The following is a 19,267-nucleotide window of genomic DNA, read 5'->3' as shown; positions in this document are numbered from 1 at the left end:
GGTAGCAGTAGCAATAGCATTTAATTTTATATACCGCCCCATAGCGATTTACAACATTCTCTGGGTGGTTTACAACGCAGAAGCATTATTTGCACATTGCCTCCCAGCAATCCGGGTCCTCATTTTACTGACTTGGAAGGATGGAAGGCTGAATCAACCTTGAGCCTCACCAAGATCGGAACTCCAGGCTGTGAGCTGAGTTAGCCTGCAATACTACACTTTAGTTGCCAAATCTATGTAGCGTTTAGGGGTTCCTAGAATGAGATTTTTATTGTCTAAGAAATCTTAATTTAGTGGTGTGGCCAGAATTATTTCCACTTGTGTCTCTCCCCTGTTTTTGCTTTTCATCAGGAAATACTTTGATTCCCAACTTATATCTTGCAACTACTAATACACAGGTAGTTTTCATTTAATAATTTAGTAACTGTTCAGTTACAACGATGATGATGATGATGAAAAGTAACTCTGTGATCAATTCTTGTATTTACAACCTTTTCAGGTGTGTAAGGTAAAGGAAAGCTGAAGTGAGATCCAAAGCACAGTAGAAGTTTCGCTTAACAATTGATTAGCAGCTCCAACTGTGGTCACTAAGAGAGGACTGCCTGTATTTTATAAATACTGTATTATATGACTAAATCCCAACTGTATTTACAGGCATCAAGTGGAAACATGTTTGCATACACAAGAAAGAGAGCTGTATCCCACTGAATCCTTCCCATGATACGAAATAAAAAGAACTTTCAGTGAGAATAATTCGGAAACTGAATGGGGCAATGTGATCTAAGATGACTATCTGCATTGGCACAAAGGATGCCCAGTGCCATCTGCTGATGCTCTCTGTTCATACAGACCTACCTGGGAAAGCAGTCCCCATATGCAGAACCTGGGCCATTCTTTCCACTCGATCAATATGCACATTCAAAACAGCCCGGGAGCCTTCTCACAGCTCATAGGAAGCCCACTTTGCCTGAAAATAGAAATCAATGCCATCTTAATTCACATATTCTTAAAACAACCAGTCCACAATAAAGGAGTGTGGTTCTGCTTGCTGCTTCAAAAGTTTGTGAGAATGACTGATAGGAATTCGACAGTACTTTCCGAAACCAGGATACTTCCCTCTGGGATAATTGCTTCCACTTTTAAGCGAGTAATCACCACCAATTTTGTCGCACAAGGTAGGTGTCACATTGAACTTCAAAGTGGCACAACAATTCTTGATTTGAGTGTTTACAAATCCCAAGAAGGTTATTCCCACTATAATTATCTTCAAGTTACAGAGAACAAATGTTGCAATAGATTTGTTACGTTTTAAAGGCTATGCAATAAAAATGTGCAAAACTGAATGTAGTTCAAATGATTAATAGCTCATCCATAAAAATACATCCTGTCTAAAACTGTTCGTATGTTGCTTGCTTGCTACTAAGAAGAAATATTAAAACACAACTTTCATACCATTCCACCCTTCATCTTCAATAATATTGCCTCTTTTATTTAAAGGACTGTATTTCTCATGTTCTTACTTATATGGTGGAAAATGTTTTAAATATTTAAAGTATAGTTCACCGCCATTGGGGTCTAACTGGCTTAAAGGACAACTTGTACTTTTCAGAGTCTCTGATTTGCATGTCTCTCTATATTATATTATTTTTCTTTTTCCCATTCAGGGTCTTGCTTGTATAACTGAAAGCTAAAAAGAGTTTAACATTCTCTCTTTCCTTCTTAATACTGCAATCTTGTTCACCTCCCAAGGGACGGGGATTCTGCTAGTCACATGCCTTGACAATATCCAACCAGGAGGTGGCACTATTTAATGTATTCGATCCCCCTCTCTTTTTTTCTTATTTGCCAGAAAACAACTCTCTCTCTCCCTCCCTCCCTCCTTCTCTCTCTCTCTCTCTCTCTCCTTCTTTCTCTCTCTTTCTCTCCTTCTCTCTCTCTCTCTCTCTCTCAGGTTAGGGGGAGGATAGCAAGTAAGGGGTTTCCTAGAAGATAATTAGTGACAGCAATAATTCACAGGCTATGCACCAAGACCAGGAGTAGAGACTGTAGGTTTGAGGGAGGGTTGGGTTCCTGAACCGCGTAGTACCGGTTCGTTGTTCATGCACCGCTCGCGCGCACACTGGCCACGCATTGCTTGCGCATTTGACTAAAAATTGTTCTGTGCATACGCAGAACCATGCTGGCAATGGCAGAAAACACTAAAGAACCGGTTTTGGGGAAGGGGTGTGTGAGGCCTGGGTCACTGCTGGTTCTGCAACCCAGGCATGAATTCTACTACTGGTTCGGCCAAAATGGGCACAACCGGCAGCCACCCACCTTGGGGGGGGGGGTTGAGGGTTTCTGGGAGAGGCAAGTTGAGACCCCCAACCTTTCATCCTAAGGTTCAGTTCTGGGGCTACAAGAGTATAGTTATAAAATAAAAATTCTAAATGCAAAATTAAACAATTGAGAATTGTTCAGAATACAGAAAATGTATGCTATGGCATGTTATAAGCCTCACTGGCTTTTTGAAAAAATCATTCCACATAAGTTAAAAAATGCAAGTCTAAATCTTGGTCATATTGACAGGGGTGTGATTTTACTCATAATGAACACTTCCCAAATTAGGTCAACATGCAAGGCCTTTTTTTAAAAAAAAAAATTTATCATTAAAAGAAAAATTTAAAAAATCGTTGGACATGGTGAAACCATCTTGGCCATCTCTCTGCCACACAGCGTATAACAAAGATCTCTTGTGTATTCAATACCCCTTTACCACTTACTAATTATATATACATACTTAACCTCTTCTACATGGTCACAATTACATAATGCATTACCTATATTGCCTCTTAATTCGATCTATGCATCCTTGTGCTTAGTATATATACTTAGTATGGTATATAAAAGTATATGTTTATTATGTTTTTAATCTACCAAATATGTAATTGGTCGGATTATTCAGTTAGTAAAAGAACAATCTTTTATGAAGTTGGGGGTGGGTTTATTATGCAGTGGACTTTTTAAGGGTTGCCCAGAGTCACCTCTATGTGGCTTTGATAGCTATATAAATTTGTTAAACAAACAAACAAATAAATTTACTTAACTAGGATTCCTATCAGGGCCTAGAATGGTTTTTAAAATGTCTCTTCTACATTTAGTGGAAGAGGATAGAATTTTGACCAGGAGGGCTACATATTCAGCCTCAGCAACTCAATCAATTTACCTAAATTTGCTATTAACATATTATGGAGAAATAGCAGCTGGAGGAAACAATGGGGAATTGGGAACAAAAAGTCCCCCCCCACCCTCACACATCTAAGAATTGATTAGATTCTTCCCATAGAAGGAAACTCCCAGGACACGTAACATGTCTCTTTTCACCTCGAATCATCTACCAAAATGGCTCAGGCAAGTTTTTAGGGAAGTCACAGAGTTTGGACTGGGGAGAATCATTCTCCATAGCATCCAGATGAGGTAAACTTGGTTTGGAGAGGCAGAAGCTGGGAAGAATGCATCCCTCTCTTCTCCAGGAGAACCAAATAGCTCAGCCAAGAAGAACAGGACAGCTGTTGCTGTTCTTTCTCTCTTCCCACCCCTCCTTAAATCCCAACCTGAGGCCGTTGCCTTCAACTGTCTCTCAGGCTGGCCCACCGCTGCAGCCTTTGTCACAACGGGTTGCCTTTAAAATGCCATGTTTAGCGCCTGCTTAACAATCAGGGGACCCGGACAGAAGCAGATGCTGAATCCTGCTGGGCAAATGCTGAGAATGGAGACTATCTGGGTCTCCACCCGGCAGAGAGCCTGAGTGCTGGAGAACGAGGAGCAGAGGAACTGAATGGGACTTTGTTTCCCATGGAGAACCTCTCAAATATATGGGTAAATTATGGCAAAGCCCTAAACATTCTTGTCTCCTTATCCGTTTTCTCATTGAGGGTTCCACATTCTTTGGCTGCAAAGCAGAGTCACGGGGAAAATCAGATGGTTAGGACACTTCCTCCTTACTCACTGGCTCTTGCCCCCACCTACCCACTTCAGATTCCCCAGCGCTGGGTCAGCAGATAAGTTTGGGGTTTTCTCTCTCCAAAGCCTCAATCCTCGAGACAGGGCTGCTGCCTCAGCCTGCTTCTAACACCACACTCCCTCAACAACTGCGGCCGAGGCCTGGCAGCAGCAGGATTGCAAAAGCCCTTTCTGGAAGAATGCCTGGGCCAGAGGAGAGGAGTGGCGCAAAATGAATATGAAGAGGAGTGTGAAGCATGGTGACTCCCTCTGCAGGGAACTGGCCAGGGTTGAATCCTTAAATAACTTTTCTGGCCTTGGGTCTGCCTTGCAATTTCGACACACACTGCTCCAGAAGCTCCAACTCCGTGTTTCTCAACCTTGGCCACTTGAAGATGTCTGGACTTCAACTCCCAGAATTCCCCAGCCAGCATTCGCGTATAAACAATTCAGTGTCTAGGACAGTGTTTCTCAACCTTGTCAACTTGAAGATGTCCGGACTTCAACTCCCAGAATTCCCCAGCCAGCGAATGCTGGCTGGGGAATTCTGGGAGTTGAAGTCCAGACATCTTCAAGTTGACAAGGTTGAGAAACACTGATCTACATGAAGTTAAGCTCATATGCAGTAAGCTTCTGTGAAACAAGCAATGCCTTAATTTCCTGAAGACTTATTATTTCACCTGCACATGTAAGTGACAGGATTGCTACTCTAGAGAGCTTCCTTTTCAGCCTTGTTTTAAAATGTTCAGTGTCAAAGAAGGCTGAAGTCATATGGAAGGCCCTGCTGGGAAGCCCCAAATGTCAGTTGCTGTTGCCTTCCTGCCCCGAGTTGGATCTCTTTAGGTGTCTGTGGAAAACAGGATGCTACAACCAGCTGTTGATCCACAGGGGTTTTTCCTGTTGTCTTTTTAAAACAGTGCACACAAGGTTTTACCAGCATTTATGCCAAAGCAAATTGTAGTACTTTGGGGTTTTATCATGTATAAGTCATAGGTACTACCAATTAATACAGGGCAGTTAGATATCAATACAAAAGTCCTTTCAATGTTACTCAATAGAATAGGATCTGCTTTGCTGTCTGGAAGAGAAAGGTTGGGGAGAAGGTTGTTTTGAAGGAAAATATGCTGGGGTGGAGAAAAATAAAGGCTTATTTCAAATGCCAGGGACAGACTTCAGGGAAAAATGGTATTGCTCTATGAAAGCAGATAAGGAAGACTAATGGAAGAGCCGAGGTGGCGCAGTGGTTAAATGCAGCACTGCAGGCTACTTCAGCTGACTGCAGTTCTATAGTTTGGCTGTTCAAATCTCACCAGCTCAAAAGTTGACTCAGCCTTCCATCCTTCCAAGGTGGGTAAAATGAGGACCCGGATTGTTGTTGGGGGCAATATGCTGACTCTGTAAACCGCTTAGAGAGGGCTGAAAGCCCTATGAAGCGGTATATAAGTCTAACTGCTATTGCTATTGCTATTGTTAATGCTTCCTAGTGACTAAGATATTCAGGATTGGATTGAAACAAGCATCTCTGTGTCAAAGGGGAAAACCACCTTCCATAAGATCAGTTTGGAAATGAAAAATCTTCCTGCGATTCTAGAAGTATTGCATCTGAGCCAGAAACAAATCAGCAGAGATCCTAAAAGTAGAATAGGAGATCCATCCCACAGGTGCAGAACTATTTTTTGAAATGGCAAAATATATTGTGTGGACATAACCTTAACTAAGCTCTACCTATGGGAGAAAGATAGATATATAGTTGTTTAGAAACCAAAATCATTTCCATAGTTGGTGCTTGGCATGGGTTTTAAAATCCAACAAGTCAAGTAATCATTAAATTGTAGTCACTGCTACAATTCAGAAAATCATTTCAAAGACATAACTTGGGATTCAACCTGCCAGTTCAAATATAATAATGCCTTAGCAAAAGTCAGTTTTCACTATTCTAAGATGATGTTTTAGCAAACATTCCAATGTTTATTTTCAGCCATGTTGCAGTCATAGGTGCTAAATTTATATGCATCGTAACTCTTACTTGATAGCAATGTGCACTTTTTAAGGTGTTTTGAGCCCCTGCGCTAACATATACTTTGCTCTTGCTACAAAGCTGAAACGAGGCATATCACGAAAAAGAAAATAATTCTCAATAGGATCACTGTTTTGATTCAACGGCTCTTCTTTGCAAGGAACAGCTGGTTCATTTCATTAGCACTGCAATGGAAACAGCTGGAAGTATAAGTTCACTATTTACACCAGAAAGAAGCCAGATTCCAGAGTCAATTCTCTTGGGAATTGAGGAAAAGAACATCGCTGTGCTGGGGCTTCAATCTAAGGATCTGGTTGGAATGACTCTGCTGGGACAAGCAAGACCATTCTTTTTAAAGAAAACATTTGTGATCCTTTCAATTTGCCTTTCTGAGGTTAGCAAAAAATATTCTTAGGCTCTTCAGAACGAGATTAGCTTTAATGAAAAAATAATTTGGGAAGCTGCCAGTCCTTATATCCATACAAATAATTGTTTGCAAGCAAGGAGATGGCCCAGATTAGGAAAGGACTAATCTGGATATGAGACATTTTCGGAAACTTTCTGGCTCACCTTCAATCTTTGAGAAGGTTCTCTTCACCCCCCCACCCCCGCCCCTCCTAAGTGCTCTGAATGCAAAGCTGGCAAGGAAATTGTGAGATAATCTGTCTAGCAGAGACACTTGGGTATAGGTTGTATCTTTTCAAGATTTTACCAGTATATAAGGAGCAAAAAGGGAAAGGTCAGCATGTAGTGGAGTTTAATGTGTGGCTAAAGGCATGATGTAAAAAGGAAGGCTTTGGTTTTATTAGTCATGATATCTGCAGCTGGTCCAATGAAAAACTGTACAAAAGAAATAGTTTGCATTCATCAAGGAAAGGGACTGAGTTACTTGGCATTAAATTCACAGATTTTCTGGATAGAAATTTAAACTGAACAACGTGGACAGAGAATTAATTGATACAGAACAATTCTGTCCCCAGCAATCTAAAGTTAATAGGGTTATCAGTGCATTTAACAGATGTTTGTGTGGGTAAGATTATCAACCTTGCTGTTAAGGTGTGTGCCATACCCTGTTAATAGTGTGTGCCATACCATGTGCACTAACCAAACAGGTGGAAAGAAAGTAGGGATAGTCAGGCACAACACAGGTTATGTAGACAATGAACAGAGGGTCAATCAAAATGGACTCAAATGTCTATCCACCAATGCACAGTATGAAGAATAAACAGGGTAAATTAGAAATTCACGTAAATGAGCGCAGATATGATACTGTTGCCATTACAGAAATTTGGTGGGATGAAACCCACATATGGGACATACAGAATTTAAATTATTTAAAAGAAATAGACTAAATAAAAGAGCAGGTGGAGTTGCACTATATATAAGAAATAACTAGAGCACAATAAGAAATAAATAGAGCACAACAATGATGAAAATTGAATGCATTTCAGTCAATATTAAAGGAGGGGTAAAACAACATTGCCATAGGTGTATATTATAAGCCATCGAACCAGAGGAAATAGATGAACTTTTTGCTAGTCAACTAACTAAGATGTGTAGGAAGCACATCACAATAGTAATTGGGGATTTTAACTACCCTAATATCAACCGGGAGACAACTCTGCACCAAGCGGAAGATCCAACAGGTTCCTAACAAACCTAGCAGACAACTTTGTTTCCCAAAAAGTAGAGAAGGGAACAAGAAGATCAGCCAATTCTCACTAACAGAGATGAAATGATAGAAGGTGTTGAAGCTACAGGAATCTTGGGGATAAGTAATCATGCAATATTTGAATTCAACATTATGCAAGCACAAGCAATAGAATAAAGTCAAACTAGAGTCTTGGATTTTAAGAGAGCTAATTTCAATAAATTTAGAGAAAGCTTGGGAAGGATTCCATGGAGGAGACTCCTCAAGGGGAAAACAACTCAAGAAGCTTGGGAAATTTTGAAAAGTGAGATTATAAAAGCCCAGTCTAGCACAATACCAATGAAGGAGAAAAATAACAGCTCTCAAAAGAAACCACTATGGCTGCATAAAGAACTCTCTGACAAATTGAAAGACAAAAAGGGTAAGTATAAAAAGTGGAAAGAGGGCCACATAACTAAGGAATAATATCAGCAAATAGCCCAAGCCTGCAAAGATGAAGTGAGGAAAGCTAAGGTTCACAATGAACAAAGTCTTGCAACAAAAGTAAAATACAACCAAAACAAAAAACTTCTTCCAACATGTTAAAAACAAGAAAAAAAATCAAGGAAACAATTGATTGCTGGCAGAAAGTGGCAAGATGGTGACAAGAAACAGGGAGAAAGTAGAACTACTTAACTCAGTTTTTGCATCTGTCCTTACACAAAGGGAAAAAACAATCCGTAAGGAGTGCCTCTCCTTCTGCTTCAGAAAGTGAAGACTCTTGAAACAAAGTATTTCAAAAGAAAGCTTTTAATAAGTAGAAGTGAAACATCCAGTTGAAAGCAACATCTGAATCCCCTTAGGCAATACAAATGGGATTGAAGTGATAGAGACCCCTCCCATTAGTCAGAATGCAGACTTTAGCCAATACACAAGTGTGAAGGTGATTCCTTTACCAGCTGCCCTGACAACCAGATAAGCATACATTCCCATGGCTATCTTCCATTAGACATTAAAGTAAACCATCCCATAGGGCATCATAAACATTCCCCAAAAGGTGTGGGGATCTCAAGGTGCTTCGCCACCAGGAAACCAGTTGTAAAATATCAGTTGTCCCAGGCACTGCTAATAAATCGACTCCAAGGCCCCCCTCCTCCCAATTGAATGGCAGTATCACTTTTAGGGATCTGACATGCTGCCTTCCTTAGAAAAAGGAGGGATCCACCTATGAAAAGATAGAACCAAAAATTCCATCATAGTATTTTAACAAGGTTTGTCAGGGTATTGGAAGTGAATTTTTTTCAATAGGGCAGGGGACGTAACGTGGTGTTTCTCTACCCATTCATTTTGGGATGAAGGTAAATTCTTCCAAGCAACAAAGTATTGGGTTTTCCCCCTGTGGATCCTAGAGTCAAGGATTTCCTTGATTTCAAAGTGTTGTTCACCTTCTATCATGATGGGAACAGGTGGTGTAGGTGAAGGTGGTCTGAGTAGTGAGATTACCTCTTGTTTGTGTAAACTAAGGTGAAATACTGGGTGGACTTGCCTGAGTGTCTTTGGAAGGATTAGTTCTACTGTTACTAGATTGATGACCCTAGTGATAGAGAAATGTCCAATGAAATTTGGCCCTAATTTCTTTGATGGCTGCAATGACCTCAGGAATTTTATAGATAAGTATACTCTATCTCCAACATGGAAAGGTTTGGGTTCCATTCTTGTTAGCTTGAATGTTAAGAGCCTCTGTAGCTTTCTCTAAAGCTAATCTAACTACTGGCCATGTGTCTCGTAAAGTGTCTATCCATTCTTTAAGTGAGGGGATAGTGGGTTCTTCTGTGGGTAGTTCAGGCATGGGGCTGAAATCCTGGCCTGTTGCTACTCTAAAAGGGGTAAAATCAGTAGTTGAGTGTACAGAGTTATTGAATGCTACTTCTGAAAAAGGTAAAAGTTCAGTCCAGTTATCCTGTTGAAAATTAATAAAACATCTTAGATATTGTTCTTGTACTGCATTAGTTCTTTCACAATTTCTGTTAGTTTGGGCGTGGTGCGAAGAGCTCAATCCCTGGGCGGTACCAAGTAAGTTTAAAAATGCCTTCCAAAATTTGGAGGTAAATTGGAACACTCTGTTGGAGATGATTCCTTGTGGGGCTCCATGAAGACGATAAATGTGTATCAGGAATAACTTGGCTAAACTTTTGGCAGTTGGGATCATTTGGCAAGGTATAAAGTGTGCCTTTTTTGAAAACAGCTCTGTTACAACCCAAATGACAGTATTCCCCGCACTTTCTGGCAGTTCTACAACAAAGTCCATAGCAATCACCTTCCAGGGTGCTGAAGGTTCGGCTACCTTCTGTAAGAGTCCTGGGATTTTCCCTTGACGTCTTTTAACTGTTGCACAAATAGGGCAGCTAACTGCATAGCTCTCTATGTCCTTTTATAGTGATGGCCACCAAAATTGTCTTAATTAGGTGTAAAGTTTTCACAAAACCAAAGTGTCCAGCTAATTTAGAGTTGTGGCACCTTGCAATTACGGGCAGTCTTTAGCCTTCCCTCCCACCCAAGTTAAGTTATCATTCATCAGGCAGCTTGATTTGTGGCTCAAAAACCATTCATCGGTGGCCAAAGCTTATTTAAAAGTTTGGGTGGTGTCATTGTCCTGCACGGAAGTTATCTGTAACCAATCGAAACGCTTTCTACAAGGAGTAATGAAGGATGATTCTTTTTTTGTGTTTTTGTTCAATTAAAATAAAAAAAATTTCAAAAAAAAATCCAATGCTATCCTAAGTTGCATTAACAGAAGGAGAGAATAGTTGCAGGAATTGGGTATGTTTAGTGAAAATAAGGACTAGGGGTGACAAGGTAGCAGAGTTCCAATAATTGAGGGGCTGCCACAAAGAAAAGGAGGTCAACCTATTCTCCAAAGCACCAGAAGGAAGGACAAGAAGTAATGGATCTAATCGAGGAGAGAAGCAACTTAGAACTAAGGAGAACTTTCCTGACAAAACAATTAACCGGTGGAAGGGCTTGCCTTCAGAGGTTGTGGGTGCTCCATCACTGGAGGTTTTTAAGAAGAGTTGGGACAGCCATTTATCTGAAATGGTATAGGCTCTCCTACTTGTGCAGGGTTGGAATAGAAGACCCCCAAGGTCCCTTCTGACCCTGTTTTTATGTCAAAGATAATGGAAAGAGAGAAACAGGGGAACATTAGAAATGACATGAGGATTTTACAGGCTTTAATAGACTAAAGCAAATCTAATTCATTTATCTGCTTCTGTAAGATATATAAAACTACGAATCACATTGTTGGAGATATACGACTAACATTATTAACAAGTATAATACATTGGTTTTCAATGAAATCTTCAGAATGGATTAAAAAATAATATTTGTTGAAAAAAACTAGGAATAGTTTTATCAGAGAGTATAAATCAGTAAATACACAAGTTTACAAAAACGGAATATGCAGCCAAATATAGCCACCCCCACACCTACCAGAGGAAATAAAAACATTTTTGCCTAGCTCCAATTTTGAGGATTTGCTCCTGGTGAGGACATTCCAAAAGGGAGGATGGCACAATTGAAAGACTTTTCAAGTAATGCCTTATTTAATCCAACTTAATAGCTCTAAACCAGTGTTTCTCAACCGTGGCAACTTGAAGATGTCCGGACTTCAACTCCCAGAATTCCCCAGCCAGCATTCGCTGGCTGGGGAATTCTGGGAGTTGAAGTCCGGACATCTTCAAGTTGCCAAGGTTGAGAAACACTGCTCTAAACCTTGCAACAAAGGTGAAAGCAGGCTTAGAGCCGAGGTGGCGCAGTGGTTAGGGTGCAGTACTGCAGGCCACTTCAGCTGACTGTTATCTGCAGTTCAGCGGTTCAAATCTCACCGGCTCAAGGTTGACTCAGCCTTCCATCCTTCCGAGGTGGGTAAAATGAGGACCCGGATTGTTGTTGGGGGCGATATGCTGACTCTGTAAACTGCTTAGAGAGGGCTGAAAGCCCTATGAAGCGGTATATAAGTCTAACTGCTATTGCTATTGCTAGTATGGAAAACACAAGCCATAAGGCAGCCAAATTCAGTCGTTCAGGTTTTAAAATAAGAATTTCCAAGTTCAGCTGTGGACTGAACGTGGAAATGGGTATAACATCAGGGAAGCATTTCCGAATGTTGACTGTTCCCAAAGCTGTATTGTGGGCTAAGTTTGGTTTCTTCGCATCTTCAAAGATAATTGCATGTGCATTCTAAAGTTACCAAAAATTGCATGTGCCAATTACAGTTACAAGAATAAGAGCCACGGACTAATGACATAGTAAATTCAAGAGCGGCTGATGAGGGACAAGAGGAAATTGAATTTTAGCCCAGGGTGGATGCTTTATGTAAAAACAGCAGGATGAGAGAATTCTTCAGACAGACAGAACACAGTACTGGCCTTTTCCCCCTATATGGAAGCAATTTTCTCCAAAAATAAACAGTTTTGTAGGCTGTTATATGAGAACTTCCTCTTACCCACAGAGAGATCTTCACAATGATGTGGGGGAGTAGAAACTAAAACACCAACTTAACGGGATAGCAAGGATCAAGAATTTTGGCAGTCAGGATTTTCCTGGAGCAGGAAGTGGTGAGGGGAACAAAGGGTTCGCAGTTGAAATATAACTGAGGCAGCAAAAAGCAATTTGGGAAAGTGGAAATTTTGGTGTCCCTTCCACTGGTCAGTAGGAACATGATGGCAGAGGGCAGGCTCACTGGATCCTTGCAATGACTGAGGATAGATAGTAAGTCAATCAGAACCTTCTTAAATCTCTCCCCATAGTGCTTAATGTTATACTTCTGCAAGCCTGCCTCCTGTCCAGATGACACCTTCTTGACTACTGTAGATTAGAAGTGGTTTTCGGAGTTCACGGAGTTATCTGAATTAGGTCCTGTAAAGTTCTTTTACCTATTCTCTACAGTTGCCATAAATTCAGTATCTCACCACTACTATCCTAATGGGTGAGGAAATTACTTTTTAATACTGTATTAAGAGATTAATCCAGCCTCCCCACTGAAGGGAAGCAAAGGTTATGAAATATCCTCTTTTCCCCTTTTGACACTTTAATACAGTGTTTCTCAACCTTGTCAACTTGAAGATGTCCGGACTTCAACTCCCAGAATTCCCCAGCCAGCATTCGCATTCGCTGGCTGGGGAATTCTGGGAGTTGAAGTCCGGACATCTTCAAGTTGACAAGGTTGAGAAACACTGCTTTAATAATTCAATCTGAATTTTAAAAATCTGCTATTGACAATTTCATAATCTCTTATTTTTACAATGCTGACAAAACAGTGCCCAGTTTCTTTTCACAAGCATTTCACAACTGAATTTTATAGCATAGTAAGTGTAGTTTGTGCATGGGTCAACAGTAATTTGATAAAGCTATCACTTTGGCAAGACGTCATCCCAATGTCCATGTAAAATGTTAAATGTCTTTTTGTCCTGGAATTAACGCTAAGGAAGGAGAGGGATTTTGCAGTAGTGAGGAAAACAAATGGGAATTTGTTGCATCTCTTCCAATAATTCAATTCTGACAAGATTCGGTGTCCAAGGAGGAAAGAGTTTGTTGCATAAATTCAAATCCAGAAGCACACATAGATAACTGATTCATCCGGATTCATTAACTTCTTTATACGCATAAAAGAATAGATGAATAAATGTACAATACCAACAGGTGGTTCTTCCAAGTAAACACAAGGCAGGAGAGTTACAGGCAAACACAATCAGTTTCATTTCAGCAGACAAGTCCAGATAGACTGTTTACTTCTCAGAGGAGCAGATTGCTTAAGTTTCAATTTTCAGCTAAGCCACGCCCAGATTCCAAGCTTCAGTTTCTGTTTCAATTCTCTGCACAGACTCAGATCTGTTTAAGCTCCCATTGGCTGACTTAATTGCTATGCCTATTCATTGGCTGACCTTGTTCCCATGTCTCTCCCAGTCATGAATATTTTAACAGATGGCTAGGGACTTCAAAAGGATCACAGGGAATAATTACTGCCAAAGCAGATGGAGGTCTGTCATCATGGATACTCTACTGTAATTTTCTACCCGGGTTTGTTAATTTTTATCAGCTCATATTAAATGTGTGCTTGTGTGTGCCTGAATGTGCGTGTGGCTGCACATGTCTACACACACATGCTTGTAAGATACAAATAATAATACAGTTTTTTTTTCTCACCTGGATCAGACCTCCATTCCTATCACTGTGGCCTGGAGAGAGAAGGCTGAATCCACATGCTTGTCTCTCTTTTGTTTCCCCTTCTTTTCCATCCAACAGTCCAACTGGAACTATGACCCTGCAAAACAAAATTTAAGAGGGCAACGTGATCTTCCATTTTCCCACCAAATTTCCATTTTATTGTGTGAAAGGAGATACACACACAGACACACACACACACACACACACACACACACTCAAGAATACATGAATTTACCTTAGAATATTCAGATTCAAATTATTACCAAGCTGTTAGTCATTCTGCCTATGCTGCCATATACAAAAAAGAGGGCAGAACAAGAAATTCGAGTCTGAATCGCCCCAATTTACATAATACTCTTCCAGTACTTGTACTGTGAAAATTAGCATTCCTTGTCTACACAATTGCATCCAAATCTTCTTCCTGAGTCTCTTGCAAGCCTCAGACTTTTAATACTGCATAACAAATAATACCACCCTCTACTTGCTTATTATGTTCCTAAATCTATTTCCTTTATTTAGAGGCAGGAAAACCATGTCTCAAACTGACCACTCTTTTCTTCTTGTGAGAAATAGGATTGTCTCACTACTACATGCATTTGCAGTAGAGTAACCATGCCAACAGGTGCTCCTTAGTGGAACGATCCAACATGGAGGTGGTATACAGTGTGGTACGCCAGAGATCTCTCATGGGCCTATTGCTCTGACATTTTCCTAAATGACTTGGATGAGGAGACAGAAGGGATGTCAACGCTGCAAAGGAGGCGTTGGGGATGAGGGGGATATTGACAAGCTCAAGATTTAAACAGGTCTTGGTACACTTGAATATTGGGTCCTATCTGACAATATGCATTTCTGTAGGGAGAAATGTAAGACAGCAAAACTTAAAGGCAACAGTCAAGTAATAGCTGGCTCAGCAGTAACACTTGGGAGAAGAATTGGGCCATCCCGGTGGACCACAGACATGGCATCAACCATCAATGTGCCACAGTTGCCAAAGAACCAGTGAAATTTTGGGCTGTATCAAAAGAAGTGAGGGCTTTCCCTTTCAAGATGACTGCTGAACGATAAGAGTTTCTTTTTTCTCTCTCTTGCACACGATCTGCTGATTTCACTGCTAAAGCTGGTTCTTTGGCACTGCTGCTCCCTGGTTTCGAATGAGAGCACTCAGGAGTGACCCAGGATGACTTCTGGATGATGGTGGAGCCAGTAGGGAAGGAGGTCTTGAAGAATCCAATTCCCTCCGGAAGTAATTGAAAAGTCACTGGGCATATCTGCCTTCCTGTTAAGCAGCTTCATTTTCTAAGCATGCAAGAATTTTACTTTTTACTTTTTGACTTTGCTTTAAAAGTTGATTAGCGATTGAACAACCCCACACTGGATTCTAATTGCTTTTTCCTTTCTTCCTTTTGATATGTGTTGTTCTGGATAACCTTTCTCTCTTTCATATGGAAACCATGGCAACGTTCAGGGTGGTAGAAAAGACATCAGACTCTCATCACTGGATTCTATATTTTTTTTGAATTTGGAAAATACCTGGAGTATTTGGAACAAAATATAATAAAACTTTAATATTTATTCAAAGAATGGTAGAATCTGAAGTTTTATCTTTGGGTAAAGGTATACAGAAGGATTTTGATCCAGCTCCAGATCAAACAGAAGAACCAGCAAATGGATTTCATTTGTTGTTCTGAAATTTGAGTCTCCAGCATTATAGCTAGAAGGAAGGGAGACAAAATCCTTTCATCTACAAAGATGGAGGGACACCAGATTGGAAGTCTTTAAGAAGATGTTGGATAGCCATTTGTCTGGAAGAGTATAGGGTTTCCTGCCTAGGCAGGGGGTTGGACTAGAAGACCTCCAAGGTCCCTTCCAACTCTGCTATTGTATTGTATTGATTTATTACTATTAACTGGTAACTATTGTACTTCTGCTTGCACTCTGAGTCAAGACTGAGTCATTCTGGAGACTGAATTTATTACAGTTAATTAAACAACTTGCAAGAGGATATTAAGAAACCAACATGGATTTCGGACCCAAGAAAACTCTTTATAACTTTTGGGATGATAAGGGATAGTCAAGATGCCGTGGTAAATTTTCTAGGATTTGAGCATTTTGAAACTTTAATTTTGTTCTGTTTTACTATTATTGTTTTTACTGTTAACTACTTTGTCACTAATATAACATATAGAAGACGGGTCAACAAGTTGTTAATAGATTTACTGGATTAAAATTTTTATGAGTGCCTGTTTCGCAAGTGTTCAGTGAGAGGGGATAATATGAGTATAATATGTGGTTGCATTGATGCACCCTTTTAATGTTCTAAATGCATGTGTTTCTTTTTCTTTCTCTTTTCCTTTTTTTCTCTTCTTGGATTTTTATTTAGTTTTGCATTTGTTCTGAATAAAATAAAAAATATTGAAGGAAAAAGATCACAGGAAGGGATAGGACTGCTTTCCAAAGTGTAGTTCCACAGCAAAATCCCACCCTGGGAAAACCCTGGCTGAAATTATTAAACAGCTTCATTGTGTTTCTCAGAGATCCCATTTGGTTTTACTCTTCCTCTTGTCCTGCTCAAGATTTTCATTTTGCTACATTCATTCAAAGCCCCCTCCCCCCTTTTTTCCCCAACAACCGCCTGATTTTCCTTCTGTTGCCAAAGACGGGATCTTTTTGCAGAAAATTCAAGCCAAAAGCAACCTAATAATGGTACAAATGATGTATTAACAATCATAACATATTACACAATTCTACTTTTCAATTGATACTTAATTTGAAAGTCTTTTAATTTTTGTTCTCTTTTACGTTTTCACCCATCAAACTTGTAATGTGCCCTCAAAGCTTTCCCCTCAATGGGGCAACATACGATTCTCTACTATGAGCAAGCATAATGGACATTATTTGAATATCTTGCTTACTTGGACCTGTATGAAGGCCACCCAGTTGAATGGCATCAGCTACCTGAACTTATCTGACACCTGATCTCAAGAGACTTATCAGCTACACACTTTCCTTTGTTAATTAAAGCAGCTAATAAACTGATTAAATAAATACAGTGATATTGATGGGCATTTAGATCCTTAAAAAATGGCTTCTATGTATCTGAACTTACAACCTAAATGCTGGAGATGTGATTGTATGGACGCTACATATTTTCATATATGGTGGACTTGCAAAAAGGTTAAAGCATTTTGGATAAAAAATATGGTGGATTATGCAAAACGTTCTTAAAAAAAGGATAAAGTTTACCCCTCAGTTATTTTTGTTAGGCATAATTACTGATTGTACAGTTGTAGAGACTAATCTGATTTTGCATTTAATAACTGCAGCTAGATTGTTGGTAGCGCAATACTGGAAGAAGGAAGATTTGCCTACTATCCAAGAATGGACATTGAAAGTAACAAACCTAGCCGAGATGGCCAAAATATCTGCATATCTTAAGGACCATTCAAACGAGAGATAGAAACTGGAGTGGAAAAGATGGATTGATTATACTCAAAACAAATATGGGACTAAGAAATTACAGATAGTTTATGATTAGAGATCAAGAATTATAAATTATCTAGAGTCAGTCCAGCAAGGAGAAGCTAGAGTTCAATGGAAATACGTAGTTAAATATCCTTGTTGTTGTTTTTTTCTTTTAACTGTACCTTAGATTCTCTTTGTTAAAGATTTATACCCTGTATTGGTTTTGGGAAGTCGGGGGGAGGGGGAAGGTTGGGGGGGGGGTTGGGGGGGGTTGGGAACTAAACATTTGTAAAAAATTGTGTTTTTTTCCAAAAATGTTCAATTAAAAAAAAAGAGGGTCTCCACCAATAAATACAGTGAGAATGTTCCATGGTCCTATTCACTAAGTTATCAGGAACTCAACCTAAAGTGGATTTTATCCTTTATATGAAAATCATCTTCTGGAGCTTGGGAGGCAGCATTTGTATTAGAAGGGGAGATGGAAGCAAAAACAATGCAAATGTTGTTTGGGTGTCATGGTAAACCACTTGTGCAAGGCACAATTAATAACCGAAGCCTCTCTTTTTGATGTCGGAAGTCCATAGGACTGTCATATATCTGAATCCAATCAACTTTTCTCATAGGTCTGAATCAGGGGTGGGTTCCGGTTTCTGCTACTGCCGGTTCACTCAGGGACGCGCTTTGGGCGTGCGGGCACTTGATGCGCACTGCACACGCATGCGCAGAAGCAAAAAATAAGATAGAACCGGTTTGGGGGCGTGGCAGGCCGAGTTACTACCTACTTGGCTGAACCAGTCCGAACTGGTAGGAGCCCACCTCTGGTTTGAATTCAGCGTAATCTATAAAACCACGATCTTACACATGATATTTAGAAGACTAGTAAGGAAATCTGGCCACTCTTCATCTCGTGCACCAAATTATGCTCCCATTTGTTTTTTTAGATGTCCGTTTTCTTAGAAATATCTATCACACGGAGATATAATAAGAGATGTCCCTCTTCCTGTTATGATAAACCATAAATCATATGCAAAACCACCATTTTTTCAATTAATATCAATCTAATAACCCTGTGATTTTGCAGAAAGTCTGTTCTCCATACTCTCCAGTTGATTAAGAGAAATAAAATATCAGTTACTGCCCCTTTTTGCACTACGCAGTGAATAATTCCCACCTTGTGCAGGGTTTACAATAAGATAGTGTGTGAGGTCTTTGCTAAAATTGCAGAAATATTTAAGATTATGGGAGTGATGTTTCTTTTGGAATAAAAGTCAAGTGCTGTTCACGTCTTCTCTCGCGATACTTTACTAATTTGCTATCTTCATTTTACTGCTTCATACGGAACACAAATTCAATTTACTTCTTTAATAAATCTGTTCATGTACTGATATGTTTTAAAATGTATATTCAGAGTTTAAGAAATCCTGATTTAGAAAATGCTTTAACATTTTCTCCTTGTACTAATAGATATCCTCTTCCTCTACATGGTACTATTATTCATAATTTATAGAGTAATGCAATTGTTAAGGCAATTTGCACTGATTATGTTATCTTGTTGGCTAATGAAACATCTGTAAGCAAGCAACCAAGTTCAGAATTCACCCACGATTCCAGCTTAGACAGCCATTTATTCTTCTTTGTTGGAAGAGTGTAGGGGGGGGGGAGGGATAGTTTTATACCCCAAAGCAGGGCAGAGTTGACATTTTAAAAAGAACTGAATAAAGGCTAACATTTAGAATCGAAATTATGTGGAAATGCATAATGTAGGAGAAAAGAAAATTTGAGCTAAAGATTTATTTATTTATAAAATGTATTGGCCTGTTACAGTTAGCTAGTTAACAGTTACAGATAAGGTAATAGTTAGGTAACAGTTACCTGTTAGTTAAAACAAAAATGTTAAATCAAACCTTAAAACCAGAGACACATGGGGCGGGCAGAGGCAGAGGGGGGGG

The 19,267-nt window shown here is 39.7% G+C and overlaps 1 protein-coding gene across 1 annotated transcript in view; it reads right to left on the bottom strand.

The window, feature by feature from the left end:
- Positions 1-19,267, bottom strand: part of KANK2 (KN motif and ankyrin repeat domains 2) — a 63,711-nt gene that overhangs the window by 19,740 nt on the left and 24,704 nt on the right. Inside the window, exons 2-3 of the mRNA XM_087711074.1 lie at positions 13,833-13,950; positions 856-967 (exon numbers count right to left, since the gene is read on the bottom strand). Of these exons, the coding sequence (XP_087567200.1) occupies positions 856-892 (37 nt within the window). The 5' untranslated portion in view covers positions 893-967; positions 13,833-13,950. The remainder of the gene's footprint in view (positions 1-855; positions 968-13,832; positions 13,951-19,267) is intronic.

The sequence above is a fragment of the Thamnophis sirtalis genome, unplaced genomic scaffold (genome assembly GCF_051295495.1).
Source record: "Thamnophis sirtalis isolate CommonGarterSnake01/CBP01778 unplaced genomic scaffold, rThaSir2_p1.2 scaffold_3, whole genome shotgun sequence".
Lineage (NCBI taxonomy): Eukaryota > Metazoa > Chordata > Lepidosauria > Squamata > Natricidae > Thamnophis > Thamnophis sirtalis.
This window is presented reverse-complemented; position numbering and strand designations above follow the sequence as displayed.